The sequence below is a fragment of the Rhea americana genome, unplaced genomic scaffold (assembly GCF_003343005.1).
Source record: "Rhea americana isolate MKP2758 unplaced genomic scaffold, rheAme1 scaffold_94, whole genome shotgun sequence".
In the NCBI taxonomy this organism is placed as follows: Eukaryota; Metazoa; Chordata; class Aves; order Rheiformes; family Rheidae; genus Rhea; species Rhea americana.
The window spans coordinates 578,743-598,893 of record NW_028187133.1 but is presented as its reverse complement, the minus strand read 5'-3'; the positions used below and the strand labels follow the sequence as shown (position 1 = coordinate 598,893).

At 37.7% G+C, this 20,151-nt stretch overlaps 1 protein-coding gene across 7 annotated transcripts in view; it reads right to left on the bottom strand.

The window, feature by feature from the left end:
• Window positions 1–13,970: 13,970 nt before the first annotated feature.
• The window catches only part of LGSN (lengsin, lens protein with glutamine synthetase domain), an 85,249-nt gene continuing 79,068 nt past the window's right edge, over window positions 13,971–20,151 (bottom strand). For all 7 annotated transcript variants that reach the window (XM_085324868.1, XM_085324870.1, XM_085324869.1 and 4 more), the window contains 2 exons: window positions 17,443–17,621; window positions 13,971–15,208 (listed from right to left, as the gene is read on the bottom strand). In XM_085324868.1, the coding sequence (XP_085180994.1) occupies window positions 14,012–15,208; window positions 17,443–17,621 (1,376 nt within the window). In that variant the 3' untranslated portion in view covers window positions 13,971–14,011. The remainder of the gene's footprint in view (window positions 15,209–17,442; window positions 17,622–20,151) is intronic.

Below are 20,151 nucleotides of genomic sequence, written 5' to 3'. Positions count from 1 at the left end.
AGCACTGGAATACTTTTCTACACTTATTTTGTGAGTATATTTCATGTATATACACTTYGAAAGGTTTTTTGGTGGAGATATTAATTCCTGCAGAATGAATTTTGTATTAATGTCCTTAATTAACTTTATCAGAACTTTTTTAGACCATAGATCCCAAGAGTTCCATGGAACCACAGATTTAAAATTAAATGTATCTATTTTAAAACAAAAGACGTAGGTATCATGATTTTCATATCATGCAATTTTACATAGAATCAATCTGAGGAATTGCTAAAGATCAGAGAACAAGTAACTGGCAGAGATAAGAAGAGACAGCCTGGTTTTGTATTTAGCTTAACCCCACACAGGCCTTATCATTAATTATTGGTTATTCCTGAAGAGAATGAGTGTTAGAGGAAGCCTGGTTGGAGCACAGAGCTGTCTTGGAAGGGGATGCTTAAAAAATAATTGATATAATAAAGATACTATTATGCTGGGGATGTGAACATCTCTGGTCTATTTGGTGCAAGACCCATAGGAATCATACGAACACTAATGTGGTAGTATTTCTAATAAATAATACCAGCCCTGCTAATATTGTTCATGCACTCATGCTGTTGATCTGGCTTTACTTCTAAGCTTAAAAGCATATACATATTCACACACTTGAGATTATATAAGTAACTAATTAATATTAAAAGCTAGAATGAAAAAAGGAATATTATCACAGCTTTTTAATTCACAGATTTTACAGCCAAAAGTGCACAGCATGGGGAGAATTTGTTAAAAATAGAAGTAGAAACTTATTTTGATGAAAATTTTCAAAATTCATAAGGCTTTTTTTCTGTGGGTGAGGTTCTACAGACAATTTCAAAACTTTAAATATGTGCAGATAATAGTACTTTATTCTGCATAGACTTCCATTTAATTGAATCGCAACTAGCCTGATTGTTGCAACTACACCCTCAGGACCCTTTGAAAATGAGGAATGAACTAGTCAGATTATTTCTTCATGAATAGGAAAAGAAAAGAGTGTAAAAGTTTTCCAACTCCTGAATTCTTTTGTTGACAACATCAAGTAGCTGTGCATAATGCATTGGTACTGATTAGACATTTATTTGGTTTACTGAAACACTGCTGCTAAGTAGTTTGCAATACAACTGCCTCCTAAATGGGATTTTCAAAGACATGTATGTGTAGACAGGTTTTATCTTCACTGTAGAAATTCACATTAGGAAATTCCCAGAGAAGTGAAACACTTTTGCCTTCAGCTGAAATATTTTTGAAATTTCTTTTCAGACTTTTATATAACTTTTTTTTTAATTTATTTTGGTGAAGGARTCCCATTCTGCACCCACCTTTTTAAGTTAAATAATAGTTACCTAGGTTGTAAACCATACTTTTTGGTCTCCAGGTGCTTCCAGACATGCAGCCACAAATACAGTAAAAAACAATTGCATTTCTTAACAATGCTCCCCTGTACCTCCTACTATTGCTCTGCTTCCAGTTGTAACTCCTAATTTGCAGACTACTACTGTAGGCAGTCCTGCAATACAAATGAGACACGCAGAGTTCTAAAAAGTATCTAAGCAAATAGATGAATTAAGTTACATGCTGAGGAGCGCTGCAGTCAGTGAGACAATATGTAGGCTTTAGACAGTACTCATATATTTAAGATATACAAGAAGATATAAGCCCTTCCTCTCACTCCTGGTCAGACTCCAGCTGAAGAAGATGYAATTCAATACGAAAGTCCAGGCAACCCCTGAGTGCAGGAACAATTTCTCCTGTAAAWCACTGAGAAATGTTGTGAGAGCATGCAGGGAAGCTACAAGGAAGACCAAAGTCCATTTGGAATTAAATCTGGTAAGGGATGTCAAGGGCAACAAGAAGGATTCTTCAAACACATCRGTAGYGAAAGGAAGACTAAAGAAAATGTRGGCCCACTRCTGAATGGGGTGGGGGCCCTGGTGACGAAGGACAGACAAGGCAGAGCTAGTGAATGCCTTCTTTGCTTCAGTCTTTCCTCAGGAATACCAGACACTGGTGATAAGAGAGAAAGTCTGCAGAAAAGAAGACTTTCCCTTGATCGAGGAGGATAGGATTAGAGATCATTTAGGCAACTGATACCCACAAATCCATGGGCCCTGATGGCATACACCCACAAGTACTGAGGGAGCTGGCGGATGTTGGTGCCAGACCACTCTCCATACTCTTTGAAAGGTCATGCGGAATGGGAGAGATGTCTGAAGACTAGAAGAAAGCTAATGTCACTCCAGTCTTCAAAAAGTGCAAAGAGGAGGACCCAGAAAAGTACAGGCCAATTAGCCTCACCTCCATTCCTGGAGAGGTGGTGGAACAGCTCATCCTGGAGGTCATCTCCAAGTAGGTGGAGGAAAAGAAGGTGAWGAGGAGTAGTCAGCATGGATTCACCAAGGAGAAATTACACTTCACCAATCTGATAGCCTTCTAGGATGGAATGACTGGCTGGGTAGATGAAGGAAGAGCAATGGATGTTTTCTACCTTGACTTCAGCAAGGCTTTTGACGCTGTCTCCCAGAACATCTTCATAGACAAGCTCAGGGAGTGTGAGTTAGATGAGTGGACAGTGAGGTGGACTGAGAACTGGCTGAAAGGCAGAGCTCAGAGGGTTGTCATCAGTGGTATACAGTCTCCACTGTAGCTAGTGGAGGTCCCCAGGGCCCAGTATTGGGTGTAGCCTTATTCAATTTATTCATCAATGACCTGGATGAGGGGACAGAGTGCCTCTTCAGCAAGTTTGACGATGATACCAAGCTGGGAGGAGTGGCTGATGTACCAGAGGGCTGTGCTGCCATTCAGAGACCTGGAGAGGCTGCAGAGCTGGGCAGAGAGGAACCTCCTGAGGTTCAACAAGGGCAAGTGCAGAGTCCTGCACCTGGGGRAAAATAACCCTAGGCACCAGGACAAGCTGGGGGCTGACCTTCTGGAAAGAAGCTCTGCAGAGAAGAACCTGGGAGTCCTGGTGGATGACAAGTTAACCWTGAGTAACGTTCCCTYGTGGCAAAGATGGYCAATGGTATCCTTGGGTGCATCAGGAAGAATGTTGYCAGCAGGTCAAGGGATCCTSCACTCTGCCCTGGTGAGGCCACATCTCGAGTMCTGTGTCCAGTTCTGGGCTCCCMAGTAGAGGAGAGACATGGAGCTACTGGAGAGAGTTCAGTGTAGGGCTACAAAGATGATTAGCAGACTGGAGCATTTCCACTATGAGAAAAGGCTGCGAGAGCTGGGCCTGTTTAGCCTGGAGAAGAGAAGACTGAGAGGGGATCTTATCAATGTCTAAAAATATCTGAAGGGAGGATGTCAAGAGGATGGGGCTAAACTCTTCATTGATGCCCAAAGACAGAAAGAGAGGCAATGGGCACATTCACAACCTGAAACACAGGAATTCCCACCTGAATGTGAGGAAGAACTTCTTTACAGTGAGAGTGACAGAGCCCTGGCACAGGTTGCCCAGAGAGGTTGTGGAGTCTCCTCCGGAGATATTCAAAACCTTGGATGCAATCCTGTGCAATGTGCTCTAGGTGACCATCTGAACAGTTGTCCATTGCAGCAGACTCATTTGTCTTCGTGCCTCAGTTAACTGTGTGGAAGGAAACTACTGTGTAGACATTCCTTGAAGAGTAACAGAGAGGGATGAACTGTTGGGTTAAGTTCTGTTATTACCATGGTGTAAATTCATAGTAGCTCTACTCCTATGAGTGGATTTACACTGATATAAAATGAGAATAAGTAAAATCAAGGGCATGCCTCCAGTCACTGAGCTGGCTTCCCACTGCAGAGAAGGATTATGTAAAATGAGTGCATTTGAAGGAGCATTTTGAAATTGAAGAGGCTGAAAAATGAGTACATCCTACATGGAGMAGAGAATATAAGGTCTGACATGCAAAAAACTGAGACCATAGCCTACTGTACCAGGAAGCACGTTTAAAGCATCACGACGACTAGAACAAATCTTCTGAAAACTAATTTCTTTCATTGTTATTATTTTCACAGCAAAATGATGTATTGATTTTGAAAAAGTATGTTTTTTTTCTTTTGCTTTATCTTTAAAAATGTAAAACCTTATAGGGCAATGGCCCAGAGTTTTAGTGGGTAAAAAAAATTAAAGAAAGTGAATGCTGTGATTATTTGGGCTCATTGCATACAAATACRTTCCATATAATCTCACTGGAGCTGAGATTTGCTCTTTGTAAAAATCTTACATTTCTTTTTCTGAAGTTTATGTATTTAAATTCTTAATTATAGTGTTCRGTTCAAACTATTTTTTAGAATTAWATATAGATAATTTGTGCCTACACTATGACAGATGCAGGCAACGTTTTTTAAAAAAACAGTGTTTGTACCAGACAGAACCAAAATATATCTCTGCTGACATGCTGCAGAGATGAACGGCTAGACAGCAATTCATCCAAAATCCTAAATAAAGATAAAAAAATGTAGTAAATTATTATGCACTCAGTCRGCAGAATGCTGCTTAAAAGAAGAAAGGACAAGATAGCATTATGAAAAGAGGGTTTTTTTTWAAATTACATAAATTGTAACAGTATAATAATAATTATGATAAAAAATATTAGCTATAGTTTTGATCGGTATAAGAGAAGACATAAATATTAGAAAATGATATTCCTGTATCAGGAAAAATGCATGCTTAAGACATAGTGAGCCACAGAAAAAAGACTATTCTAAGAAAATACTATTTTTATTTTTCTTCTTTCCAAGATCAGATCCAGTCAAACAAAAAGGAATCAATGAGAATAAAAACAATCTTGAAATTCTTTTCTTTTCAATGACATTTTATGATTGTTGTAGGCTTGGTGCTATGCTGCTTAATCATTMATTTCTTCATATTCCCATTTCCACTGGTAACACTGCTGCAGGAAAAATATTTTTACGGTTCCATTCCAAACATATTCACTTGAATAATAAGCTATATTGATATTAGTACTACATTAGGTTTTCCAAGTYAGCAAGAGACAGTGCAAAGTTAAAATTTAGACTGATTTCTTCTATTGTCCAACAGTCTTTAGAAAAAGGGTGTCTTTTTCTTTTAGGACCTCTGGAGATATGTTTGTAGCAACTGGATACAAGGAGCTGTATACAAATCTAAATACCATCAAATGTGTGCATCTCCCTTGATATCTGAAAATCAGGCCAGTAAAACCAATGAGATACCAATCTATATCTATATCTGTATTCCCTATATATGGGAAAGATCTTACTAGATCTTTCACCTAAGAAATAAAAGTCATGGGAGGCTTGGGGAAACATTTTGTTGCTGCAGGTGACAGTTGTTGACTGTCAACATGTACTCCTTGGAGTTTTCTGGCCAAATTTTAATTAACTATATAGTTATTTATGGTCCTTAAAACAAGATTTGACTGGACAGGAGCAAGTGATACTGAGTTTCCTTCTACTTACTTTGTTTCGAGTTCATGGGTATTYGTCCTATGTGTTGCTCTGTAGGAAGAATCTGTCTAATTTGTTTTTAACAAAATGGTATGTAGGGGTGCTAGTGCTCACAGAAACTGATTTTGCATCKACCTCGAGAAGCACCAGGTTAAGAATGTGTGGAAGCATTGCAAGTTCTGRAATAGTAGCAAAATTTTTGTCCCCAGAAGTTTTTAGAAACAGATTAAATAAATATCTGCCATGAGTCTAACAATATAATCCATTCAGTCCAGGAGCAACCTTTCAAGACCTTTTTCAATGTAATTTCCACAAGCCTGCAATGCATTTCTAGCTCACACACTGCATTCAGAGACACAGCACTCCCTCCTATCACAGGAGAACAGTGGCTRACCCTCTTTCTTTTCCCAAGACTTATGACTTCAAGAAAGGATAAACTATAAGGCAGGTATTGCACGACAATTCAAGAAAACAGGTTTTGTCTTGCGAGCTGCCTAGTTTGGAAGTGCACGAAGTGGCACATAGATGGACAGTATATCTYGTGCAAGCAGCACGAGCGGCATGGCCTGTTCTGACAGCATCAATTGAAAGATCTGTTCCCCTGCTATCTGGAGAGGCAGATGGTGCAAACACKGCATTCTGCTCATTACAGCAGTGAGGAGGGTAGTGCAGAGCTTCTAACTACAYACTCACTTTGGGCAGCAAGCCATATCGACAAAACCAATCCAGTGTTACTTTATGGCATCTCAAGGCTTACCRAAAATGATGCAAGATAACATTGGGATTTTCCTGGTCATTTCAAAAAGCTGCTTCTGAAATCAGCACTGAACATATGATTTGAGTGATACATCAAGAAAAAAGAATATACAGAAATGCCACTGGCATGCAAAAACTTTGGCATGCTGAAGGTTATTTGTAGTCTCCAGGAAATGAGTGCTGCACAACATTACATCTAGACTACTTTTGTGTACTCTAGATTTTAAAATGTATTAACTCTTTTTCCTCCTACATAACAGAGAAATAGACAAAACTATGTATAGATCAGTTGGTAYTGTGGGTGAATTTGGCTACAGTCTTTCCTGGAGTCAGTCACAAAGGTGAGGGATGAAAGCAGCATCTCAGCTACAAGGTAACATCCATGGACAAGATCGGCAGCTTTCAGCTTCTGAGCTCCAGCAGGATGCGACTGAAACAGCAGCTGAGCAGAAGGGTAAGTGCTGTCTGCAAGTTTCCTTCACTGTGCCTGCCTTTATTGCCTGTTTGATGTGTCAGTATAGATCACGTGCTGGTCCTATATCACTCTGCRTTTCTTCCAGGCTAAGAACCAACTCCTTTTTTAAATGAGAAATTAAATCATCATTTATACTTAAGGGAACTCCAGAGAAGCCAATGATTAAAATGAGTAATCCTTGGTCTCTGTGTGACTCCTACAACTGATATTTGGTATTTCTATGCAAGGACACTTTTTGTTGRTGACACCTTCGACTTCAGGGTCAAAATCACGCTCTGAGTGGGAAGCTCCATCAGGATGCTGAACTTGACAAAGCTTCATAAGCTGTCTCGAAAGAACCTTCCCCTTGAAAATTGCTTCTAGGTGCATCCATCCCTCCTATTTCTTTATTRCCTGGTCACGCATCAGATCACAGGTCACATTCAGCTGGATGAAGGATGAAATCTTCTGCCTGAAGCAGCCATATGTTTTAGATCTCTCTTCCTCTTCTTTCCTACGATCAGCATCAGTTACTYTTTCTAGTCCTGTTGGTTTTATTGATACCTGTTCCTCTGCATTAATTTCTCTTTTGCTTTCCCACTCCCAGCCCACCACACTTGCTGTGCMAACACTTCTCTAAACAAATATCCTTAAGAATAGTCTCATTAACTTTCATGAACAAYATTATGAAAAGAAAATGTTAGTGACTATGATCTGAAAATATTCATCAAAACAAAACTAAACTAAGCTTTAAGTTGAAGTTTTTACATAATTTCTTGCAAATCTGTTTTGCTAGTGTCTAGTGAATACTTCACTGAATTATAAAGTATCCACAGCAGAGAGTTGAAAAGTACTTTCAACTTTYTTATTAAAGAATGCTTATGCTGCTAAGGCAACTTGGATACTCCTGTGATAGGTTCATCCTCAACGTGCTGCAGGTCAGCTGTGATGGGGCAAAGTGCAGAGTACCTATACTACAGAGGTCACCTTATTGTCCTTGGATGGTTAAAATTATCTTTACTAATATGTCTCTCTGTGTTGCAAAACTGCCCTGTTTCTTATCAGCACTGCAAGCATTGCAATTAGAGCACGGCTTTGTTTGGTCCAGCTAAAGGTGGCCACTTCCAYGTAGATCCTCAAAGTCTAAGTGATTTGCCATTTTTCTTAACTTTACATGACAATGACACATGCTCTCATATCACTACAGCAATAATAATAATAGTCTAGATAAAGCAAGGTGCTTGATAGGTTTTGCTGGAATGTAGTGCTTTATCATATGCTACCTGGGAGCTTAAAGGTGAACCTTACTGYGAATCTCCATTGATTTAGCGTATAGTACAGAGAAGCTTAGTKGGTAATTCTATTGTAAAGGCCCATTGATTTATTGTACAATATACAATAGCTTATGCTGTAGCTTCACTGTGAGACTCTTACTTCCATGCAGCTGGCCGTATAACTTTAGYATGAAACAGTGATTTTCTAGGGGACACTGAAGATTTCACTGTGCAGCTCTGTTGTGAACCTCTAATGATGTGCTGCTCKCTGAGTCCTGCTGTAGAATGGGCCAGTCTTAAACAAACTACAAAGGCTGTCATGGGGCAAAGAATATCTGCAGAAAATAACATATCTAAATGCAAACAGAAGCCTCCAGAGCACATTATTCAAATTGAACTGTGTTCACYACTGATCCACTCAATAGTAAGATGCTCTACAAAAAAGATCATTTTCTCCAAAATATCCTATTGTCCAGGCATGGACAGTATACTCTGTATACCTAGTATCTCACTTTCAAAGCTCTCATAATTTTCCAAGTTTTGCATAAAAAACTCTAGTATTATTAAAACTATCACATAGTTATAGAATTTTTTTTTTCTTAATGCACAGTCTTTCATCTAGGGTTGCCCCTGGCACAAGAATTCAAAAAATTGTATGATGTATTTGGTCAGGTTCTTCTTGGACTTGACTYTAATGTCACTACAACAAAACTTAAAAACTACAACGTAATAAAGAATAGAACCCCTCAAGTAACATACAAATGTTAATAGAGAATAAATATATTCTTGCATTTATTATTTTTAAGAAAAAAAAGAGAGGGATTGGACTTTCATTATATATGTTTTTATGCTATCATCAATGTAAAATCTACTGCATTAATAAAAGTAGCTAATACTGCCTTGAATAGGGATTTTTTTAATTTTATTTTGCTATTTTTATGTGCTTTTTAATGTGCACGCTGATATGTTTTGGATATGGCCAACTTCGCATTTGGAGAAAAGATTTGTGATGTTCCTTTTCTCCTTCCATCAGCTTTACCTATTAAGAATGTGARGTTTACCTTCACAGTAAAAAGTTTACTCTGCTGGAGAAGTGGAATTGCTGATCAAAAGCATCACAGATAGACATTTTCTTAGGTATCCTGGATCCAAATCACTAAATTAATCAAAGACCAAGGCCCAAATTTATCTTACCTAATACCAGTTACCTTACTGAGTATAAGGATCATCTCAAGCCACTTAGGAGGACTACCAAAGATTTCAGTTATACTTTGGAAATRTCTGTCTCCTGCTACTGATCAGCCAAAGATCCTAGGGGAAACCAAGCTCCTAACTCAGATGTATCAATTAAGTGTCTAAAATTAGGCGGGTTCAGTCTGTGCCCCAAAGCTTTGAATTCAACTCAGTTTTCTACAGGAAAGCAGTGTAAAGTATTTATGGAAGAGGAAAATAATAATGTAATGTATTAGATGCAATTCTGGTAACAAGTTCAGTCTCAAATGTACTGTAGTCTTATAAGCCAAACAAAAAAGGAATGAAAAACATAACATTTACCAGCACTGGAGTATCATAGCCAGTCTGATATGGTAGAAGGCACTATCTGTGGATTTTGCTGTGATAAGAGCTTAGTGTCAGCAAAGAAATCAAAAAGTACTCTTATATTACAGATTAAATTGAACAATTGTTGTTGTATGCCTTCAATCAAAGAAGATTGCTCTGCAGTTGCAGGCTCTTCCAAGTGGTTTCCATGCCAGGGTTTTATTCATCTTCTACCAATCATTCTTCATCTACGAGCCGATCTCCTGACCGCCGCTTTTCTGAGTTTTTCGCAGGTGACGAGCTAGAGCTTGCAAATAGCACTCACCTGCTCAGCCCTCTCCATACCTTTCTCCCCTTTAAGTCTAGCATAGATGAACGTGAAACTGTCTGTAAATAGTACCACTCTACTTCCTTGTACTGCCGTACGCTGGGACCACATTTGTTTTTCACAGATAGTGTATAAAAATTCTTGAAAACAGTACAATTTCACAGCGGCTAAACTGATGTTCTGCAGCAACATTACAGGACCAATTTTTACTTGCAGTTTTATTATTTAAGAGGATTTTGTACATATCTGAGCTCTTCTACTTAAAAAAAAAATCATCAAGGCTAGCTGTGAAGAAAGCGTAGGATGAAGTAGACTATAAAGACCTGAATGTTGCAACTTTGTGAAAAGCTTTAATATGTGAAAAATACAAAGTTTAGATGCAGGCTTCTAGAGCTCAGTTTTTTAAGGCTATGTGTGTACAGATGTAGTCAGTGCTACTTAAATTTTTCTGTCCATGTGCTGATTGATACCTAGCCTGTGTAGTTAAATCTCAATAATTCAAATTTTCATGAAGAATTAGGTTTGTGTTCAGCTATAGAAAGGTGATTGGAATAGGTGTGTCGAGGGTACATTTATTCGCTCTGTCTTTGTGGTTTTCCTATAACAAACAGGAACAAAATGAGCTGGAAGGGAAAGGAATCGGTATAGGTAAAATTGTAGTACTATCAAAAAACTCTGAGTTTCTGAAAAAGATTTTTAAGAAGTCTTAAAAATACAAGTGAGCTGTCTCTGAGGACAGACCTTCTGGTCTTTCACAGAAAAAAAAAATTGCTTGCTGATTTTATTACGCTTTGATTAGGATTTATAACACTGAAAACAAGTATGGTATGTAAGAGAGAGGTACCATGAGGGTACAAAAATCCATGATACTATTTGAACACTATCAAATGAATCGAGCGAGTGCTTATAGTAGCTCTGATTTGAGGATCATGTAGAACAAGGGCTTTATGTGAGCCAATTCTCCTAAGCGAGTAGACCTTCCACGGCATTTTTAACAAGACCGAAGTATGAATGAACTTCCTCGACAGCCCACGTCCAGTCTCCAACACTGCGTCGTGCCCTTCAGTGCCCTTCATTTGGGCATTTATCGTGCCGTTGTTAAAGAATACATAAAAGCAACGACAGGCGCTAGCTTTGGGCTGTCTGCYTAGGCTTATTCTGAAATACGGTGCGCACAGACACGCACAAAATGCCGGCGTGGGCTCTGGCGCAGCCCCGAGCCGGCGGCGGCGCCGGCGGAGCTGCGCGCTGCGCTGCGCTGCGCTGCGCCGCGCTGCGCTGCGCTGCGCTGCGCCGCGCTGCGCTGCGCTGCGCTGCTGCCCCCTGGCGCGGCTTGGCCCGCAGCTTGAGCAGGCTCGGCATACCGGCTCGCTACGTTTCCACCACGCTCCTTGTGTTCCCTTGCTTAGGCGGTACGCCTAACTAACGCTGAGCCAGTTGCTCCGGTAAGTGCTTGTTAGCATTTATCYTGTATACCCTCTTCCCTGCATACACATATTATTACTAGAACTTCCTTATTAAAAATTAATGTGATTTAGCTATTATTTTTCATCCTCTAGAAGAGTATTTCAGGGAACCAATAAAGGAATTATCTCCAAATAAAAATAAAAACAGGTTAAATAGCAAACTGATTTCCTGCTTTCCTGCTTTGACCTCCTACTAAATTCAACAGAATTATATGAGATACATGCATTATCTATTAAACTTCAGTTTTAAGTTGGAATGTCTGTAGAAAGCCATGAAAACAGAAACATTCAGTGTACTCTAGGAAAAGCAGACTTCTCATTGTGCTTTCTGACCAAAAATCAGCTTTTTTGTTATATTTAATCTGATTTATTTTATATGAATACTTTGTAAAACACAAATAGGGATCTCAGTTTGGACTTTGAGAGCTCCAATGTGGGAATGTGTTTTCATTTCGAGATCAAGTTCTAGATAACCTTTAAACCTCTTAAGATTGTTACGCATGCTGAAGCTTAATATGCATTCCAAAGCTATTTCTAGTATAGCTTCAATTACTCAGTGTATTTACTGTCCAAAAAAAACCACATTAATACACATCATATATGCAATGATTTATGGAATCTGCCTGTGTACAGTTATGARTGCTGCCTTATAAACTGATGTTGTACCTAGACTGCGTAAGCGAATGATTAGATAGTTGCTTTAGCATATCTCTGCCAGATGAAGAGCAATGAACAGTTGTTAACTTGTGTGAATGTTCTGACTAAACAGTAGGTGCGATAAGAAAGCTGTCTGAGCACGGAAAATACTTTTCCTGGTGTTTTCTGCCAAGAGCTTGTGAAGATGAGAGTGGGAAATAACCAGCTGTAGAGGGCAGAGGATGGGTGTTGATAATGAAAGAGAGATTTACAAAACCCCTGACGACTGCTAGAGCCGAAAAAGTAGTATTTTTTCAGGGGGAAATAAAGTATTTTTTTCAGAATGAAAAGTTTTGTGTTAATGCAAAACTAGACCTAGTCAAAGCAGATCAGCCTGGAGCAGACACAAATAATACCATGATCTGGAGGACCTAAAATATGTGTCAGAAGAGTAAACGACAGAACTAAAATCCACCCAACAACCACAAAGAGAGACAAGAGAATATGTTTGACATGTTTCCTTAGATCTACTTCTTTCCCTTGTTACCTGAGTMTAAAGTGATTTCTTCTCTGGAATTCTGCATAAGGTTGAGGCATTGAATGCCTCCTTTGTCTCATATCCCTGAAAATTATACTGTAAATTTTAAGTAGAGATAAGAATAAAAATCTGAGAAAGGCTATTCTAAATTAATGAAGATCATTTCTCTTTGAGACTAGGAAAACTGTGCTGCAGGGCCTCATTTTGGTGAAGGGGTAACTGATAAAAAGCTGTGCTCAGGAAAAGCACCAGGGAAACAGAGGCTATACTTTAARCCAAAGGAAGTTAAAGGGTATATGAGTCCAGCATATTAAGACATCCAGTCCAGCAGTTGGGCAGAAGCACTGACTGGGCCTTGTTTTCGCTCCACTAATGACCAAAAGCTTTCACCCAGGGATTCCTATACAAAGACCAAAATACTGTGACTGAAATAAAGAATATCAGAAATTACTCTTAATGTGGAGTTTGGGTGTAAAACAAGAATTGCCTTTAACAACAAAGGATGATAGCCGCAATGATAGCAAAAACAGAGAGCAAAGATAATACCCTACTCCAGCCACTCCAAAAGTTTTCTTTTTCTTTACTCCACCTGCCATTTCTAATTTTAGGCTAGGTCTTCCCTTCTTATACTTTGCTTTTATTTGCTAGCCTCTGACTTCACATCCTTTCTGCGTTTAACATGACCACCTCTATTACTTTCTCTTTAGTCATCCGCCTCATCTTTGATAAAGTCAAGTTCCTAAAGAAGTCCATTTTAGCTYTTTATCCTCTCCCATTTTTCCCTTTTCTCCTTATTTTCCTTTCAAATCTGAATTACCTGATTAATTCACCAAAATAGACACAGCACCAGCTTCTTTTTTATTACACAGTGGCCTGACATTCTTGGCTTTCTCTCAGTCATGCCTTCTTCCAGCCACCATTTGATTTTTTTTAATATATTTACTCCCTACCATTCTTACAAACTTCATCCAGTAGCAGAATTCCTGATGTATAAATTATTTTATACCCACTTCTCCCTCCTGGCGTTTTCTTTATGTCTGTTGATTCAGATACTGATTCCTGTCAGTCAGGTTCKACAAACTCAGTCCTTTGTCCCCCTCTCTACAGTGTTCATCTAGCCTAGGTTTWAAATCAAAGTCAGACTCTTCTGGCATAGCAACCCTTAAGCTACTGAATAGGTTGGGAGAAATTCCATAGCCACACAGAAAACAGAGTTTAGACAAAAATAAGGACAATAAATTCTCCTATTCYGTCGGTTCTCCTGCCACCCCATTACTGCTGTTTTTCTCCACCTYATATTGTCCTATTACTGCTGTCAAGTAGCTCATTTGCATTTCATCTTCTCTTATTTTCCCCAGCAAGTTCATTCTCTTAAATTAAAAAAAMAGTCTTTTTTTAAAATTTATGTTAATGCTATTTCACGAAGGTGCTAAATGTACTCAGATAATAAAATGCAATCATCATGTGCTATAGGAAAGAGGAAAAGAAAAAAAACAAAGCATAGAAAATATTTTAAAYATGTTTACTAATTTCAAAATACTTAATCATTCACTGTATGCATTTACACAGCATCACTACAGAAGAGTGTTCCTTCTAAATAAAATATCCCAAACATTTATTCCTTTCACTATCCATTTCTTCAGTTTCTAACTCATAATGTTTCATGGCGACAAAGTATTGGACAAAAGTTTCACCTAATGCTTCCTTAATGCATGAATCTTTCTCAAGGGCAACAAGAGCATCTTCTAGTTTTAGAGGGACTGATGAAGGTTTTAGATCAAGAATGTGATTTTCTTCCTGTGAAATATCATACCTAAGTCCTCTCTTTACTCCATCTAGACCTGCAGCAACTGTAGCAGCAAGCACCAAGTAGGGGTTTGCTGTAGCAGAACTTAACCTATTCTCTATGTGAGTGCCTTTTCCATCATGCCATTTGACATTAAAGGCACAGCTGTTATCATTATATGCCCATTTTGCATTTACAGTCTCTTTTGACTCTTTACTGTATTTGGAATAAGGCTTGCGGCAGCTGGTGGTAGGAGCCATCAAGCAGCTGATAGCTGCCGTGTGTGCCAAGAGACCTGATAACCAATTTTTTCCAACATCAGTGAGCTCCTCAGCTCCATAGCCAATGGAAAACAAATTCCTCTGGCCACTCAAGTCCCACAAGCTATGTGACAGAATCCCTGAATTGTAGAATCCTGATTCTGAGAAAAAACTAGCCACATAGTTATACTTCTTAGCCACTTCTTTAATGCCTGTTCTGAATGTGAAGGCACTGTCAGCAGCATCTAAGCCGAACTCTGGATGAAAAGTGATCTCCATTTGTCCAGGTCCACTGGAAGAAGAAAAGCTTTCAATGTTGGCACCGGCATAATACATTCCTTCAATGAGCTCCTGAATGAAAGCCTGATCATGGTTATTTAGTATCGTTGCTGCAGGAAAAGATATTGTCTTYGAATTTACAACCTCAGTAATGCCATAAATGCAAAATTCATAAGTGAAAGCAGAGCGTAGAGAAAAGCCATTGTCCTGAAGCTGGCTCAGCTGTTTCTTGGCAATGTGCCTGGGTGAGGTCATTAGAGGGTTGCCCAGTATGGTGAAGGAATCACATATCACTCGAGCAGTCTGTTCAGTCCACGGTAGAATTCGAAAAGTTGCTAAATCGGGGTTCAGAATTATATCACAATTAAAATTGGTTGCATTTATGTAATCTATTTCACTATCCTTAGGATTCAGGGTCAGTTCAAGGTAACTTCTGGGCATGGAAACACCGTGAATTGCTTTTTCCTAAACACAGAGCAAAAGGACAAATTATTAAGTGAGAGAAAAATGCAACAGTATTTTTTATATATATAATATATATAAAACCCAAATTCTCAGAAGGAACAATAGCATTTCTCATAAAAGAACACTGAAAATGCAGMTCTCACTGAAGTCAACAGCAAAAGACAACTAATGTGTTATTGTGAGGAGGGACAAGCTTGCACGARAGTAGTATGAAAACCTTGGCATCAAATATCCCAATAAGCGTTTTTTTAATTCCCTTGACGAACTAAAAAATTCTTCAGCGCTTAATCAAAATTTTATCTCCCATATTTCTACTAGGCTTTCACAACCTCTGTATATTTGTTTTATATTGMTCCAAGTGACCACAGAAACTCAAGGCAATACAAAAACAGGCTGGATATCTCTCTAAATGCTATAGCAGATACCTCATCAGTTTTCAGATGCAAAGTCTAACCRAAAATTTTCACTTTCTAAATTTATTCAGTTTGGAAAGTAAAATACCAAGAAGCACTTCCAAGTGCTAAGTTACTCTGATGTTTCAGTATTTCCCTTTTATAGGGAAGATAGCAATCTGGAATAACTCATAATTCTATTCTATTCTCTATTTGAAGAGAGAGCTTCCACTTTCATAAATGAAATGCAAATAAAATGAAATGAAAGGATGGATCTTGCACCTTCAAGCAAGCACTTCTATAGCTTACCTTACAACTAAACYATTGGTTTATGAAAACTGCAATTATGCCAAGTTCTATCGAGTGGAATTTGGATCACATTTGCACCTTACCTTCATTGTTCTAAGAGAAAGGATTACTATCTGAGTGAACAGAAGAGGCAAAATGAGCTGAACAGAGCAGCAAGCTCAGAACTGATAAAAAGAAATTTTGTCTGTCCAAATGTAAAATTGTTGAAATACTTCAGACTACATATATTGTCTTCCCTTAAAAAAAAAAAGAAAGAAAGAAAGAAAGGAAAAAAAAAAGAAAAAAAGGCCTGCCTCCTTCTCTTAAGCAGATGTCGGTCCAGAGGTCACATTTCTCTCTGCGTAACATGCTTTCAGCCCATAGTGGAAACTGCACAGTATAGCGAAGACTGATGTCTAAGCTGTCATTGCAACCATAAAAAGACATTGAAGGTGACTACCAGATAGTACCACCTCCCTTCCCTATCCCTATCCCCCTAAAAAGGATTATATCATTTCTCTTAGAAAGAAGTAAAGGAAATTACGCTCACTCTCTCCATGTGCATTATTTCAGTGTCCAAATATTTAGACTGTCATGCAAAGCTTCAGTTTATTCAACTGGTAAGTAAGATAAATACAAAAGCTGACTTTGAATAACCTGAAAAAAGCATTTGCAGTTTGATTTAKCAACTGAAAGAGAAGATGCAATTAACCTATCACCTCTCACAAGTATTAAAATAACTGAGCAAAAGTTTATTTTTTATAAAATCCAGCTAACATCAGAGAGATTAAATTGTATATTGATGATACAGTTGAAATGTGTAGCAAAATCTAAAAGGAAAATAATGAAAACATGTCTTAGGCTTCAAAAGGAGCTTGAAATGAAAGTGTTCTTGTCTTGTCGTGTTGGTATCTCTTTTATGAGATACTCAGCAAAGTATGAAATATTCATAGTGGTATGTGAGTGAAAATATAATACAGCTATGCGYGTGAAGTATCATGGAAGCAATGTACTGAAAAGCCTGATGGGTAACGCATACAAACTCTGAGAATTGTTTCATAATTTGATTCATATTTTCTAAGTCATCAATATGACAAATATTGCTATTAAGTCTTCATGCAACCCAACAGTATTTTCTTATCTGATTGAGGACTATTGGATTTCTAATATCTAAACTAATTTTGTAGTAGTCATTTTGCTTTTCTTAGTGCTTGCTCTTTTCCTTTTGCAATTTACTGATGTTCAGTAAAACAAAATCTTTATAACTGTGGTGAGCCTGAAAAGATAATTCTGAGGAAGGAGATCATTAGAAGTGAGAAGAACTGAAATTACTAACCTTACTTAATTAGATTACTATTTCTGTGGAAAAGAGCAATAGATGATTATGGTGATGAAAAAGCCCATATCCTTTGGGAACTTTAAMAAGGGGAATGAACAGGTAATTTGTTCTAAGTTTGAGTTTCTGCTTGCATTATATAAAAAATATATACAATATAAATTAAGAATAGGGCCAGAAAAGCATKCAAAGGTACAACTAGAAGCCAAAAAACTTACATGAAAAAAGCGAGAAGGAATGTTCTTTGATCTTGACACGCCRTGGAGGTCTACTGATTCAAATCTGACAAACTGTACGTTGTCCCTGGCCATCTGTTGCTTAATATATTCAATATGACAGAACTGCTGAAGAAGAGTTGGACTTCCAAGGCCRTTTACCTCAGGTTCTCTGCTGGACACTATGAGTGAAGAGGAATGTCACGTCAAACAAAATCATGAATGCTGGAATACAAGCTGTTCTCCTAAAAAGTGTAACAGTGACAAACTGTGATAGARTTTGTAAAAATAAAAATAAGAAAAAGATAGGAGTCTCAAAATATTTTTGTAAATAAAGAAATATTTACTCCCCTGAAGACCAGTACAACATCTTTTATTTTTTGGAATGGTCTATAATTTGAATGTTTTTTCAAGATGATGGAGAATTATACCAGAATTATGCATTAAAGCCAGGAATTTCTTCTGACTCAACTGGTTTGTTAAGTGATTTTAAAAGCATAAGTAGCTGGAAATTTTCCACTGAAGCTTGATAGAAYTCAGATGCCATGCTTGATATTAATGCCTTTGAAAATTAGATGGACACCAGAACATGAAAAAAAAGGCACTTCTTATCTACTAAGCCTTTCCCAATGTCTCCAGAGGAGGCCTAAGTCTTCTCCACCACAGGCAGAGGACTTTTAAGACAAGTTTGTGGATTTGCTGATACTAATCTCTCTTCTCTACTGTATTACAACAGCTATAGGAGCATAAAAACTTCTTGAAATGAAAGCAATAACATTTAAGTATATCTTCTATAATCAAGCAGAGAACAGTAACTGCCTTTCACTTGATCTTTCAGCCTACTTTTACTTTGAATATCTAAGTATTATTATTCAAATTAAACTGTATAAATGATTAATTTCATTTTCTTACAATAAACTAAAGCAAGTGCAGAATTTGATATTAAGATATGAAAAATGTGAAAAAAAATATTTCTTTCTAGCTTTCTAGGAGGAAAGTGCTCCATTCTTCCAAGGAAGCTGAGAATGTAATCAGATGAATTTTAGTAGATCTTACAGATCCACAGTGGAAGGTTTACCAACAGTAGCTGTTTATCACCAACRTTAAGGATGAAGTTTCAAGTTTCCTCACTGAGACACCACTAAGGATGATATGAGTACTCCTCATCACTCCAATACTAAGTCTCCCAAATTATCAGGCACAAACAGATCTTTCTGACCTCCCATCTAAGGTAGCTAGGATGGCCAGCTGAGAGGCTGCAAGGAGTGCCTGAACACAGTAACCTGTGCAGTTAACCCAGCACAAAGTTGTCAGATTTTTCCTTGAGAAGGCAGCAAACTCTTTCAGTCATAGACTACTTGGAGCCTTTGACTATTATTGGAGATATCCTAAGTCATCTTCAGATGGAAAGGAGCTGACAAGGATATTGAAGATTTTAGGTCAGCAAAGTAAGCATAGATAAGTAATAACATGGCTTCTTCAGGAATAGGCAGATAAAGAAGCAAGCAAGACAAGAGTTTAAGTATCTATAAAAATCTAGGAAAAAAATAGAACAAAACCCAAAAAGGAGAATGAAGAAAAAAAGAAGTTTGTCACATCCACTTCTCTTCATGAATTCTTTGTCTTCTGTCTAGTTTAGTTGTAAGCTGTTTATGGAAATAGTTTTTTTTCTCTGTCTTCTACAAACACCGGGGCAGTATGTCTTTAAAAAGATGCACATGAATAAGAAAGTCCTGTTCAAATATTTTGTGTAACACTCTGTTACAGATGCTTCCAAGATACCACTAGAGAGCAGGAAGTATACATAAACCAGCCTTATTTTATGTACGTCATCCAAGTAATAACTATCCTACATCAGTCATCCCTTAACTTTGTTTTAGAACATGAATGTTTATTGACATGACATTGACAAAGTGAGTTGACCTCCTTATGAATCTGACCATCAATTAACAGTTTATTAACAGATAATAAACCATGCTTATTTATTAGATAGGGAGGATTAAGAAAAAAAAATCTGAAAATCTTCCTACAGATTACAGCCAGTTGCATTTTCTTCAGCTCGAGGGACAGAAGTGTGAGTTTTTGCCTCTGAAAAAGCAGTGCTCTATCCTATATTTATAGGTGTTTAACTTCCTGTGCTAAGATGGTAGACATTTCCTGCTTAGAGCTTAAATTACAATTCTGTCACATGGAGCATTTTTTTCATCAATAGAAAAAGGATATTGTAATGTTTTCATATTTTTTTCAACTAAAGTGTAACTGGCAACCCCTGAATGCAGAATGTTTTCAATTTTTCATGTAAATTTTGCAAGCATTTCTCAGAATGGATCTTATGCATTGAATGACAAAATGGTCATAGTTTTATAGGAAAGCTAGAAAAGATTCCACCTAGAGGATTTAAAAATAAAATATATAGGTTTCCAGGAAAAAAAAAAGTGACTAGTACTAGAACTATCTACCTAATAATCTTAAATATGATGGATCTATAATGGCATGTCTTTCTTCAGTCTCAGTCAGAAAATTTGGATATGAGGAAGGGACGACTAAGCAAAGCACCAGGAACTGAATTATGCAGTAGTACAAATTAGATAGCCTCTTCTGATCTAAAAGTGTTGAGTTGATATAAAAAAAGGCTGATCAAGTAAGAATAAGGGAGATCACTACATTAAGTGAGAAGTTAGATTATTTGAGGAAGATAAAAGTTTTTTACAG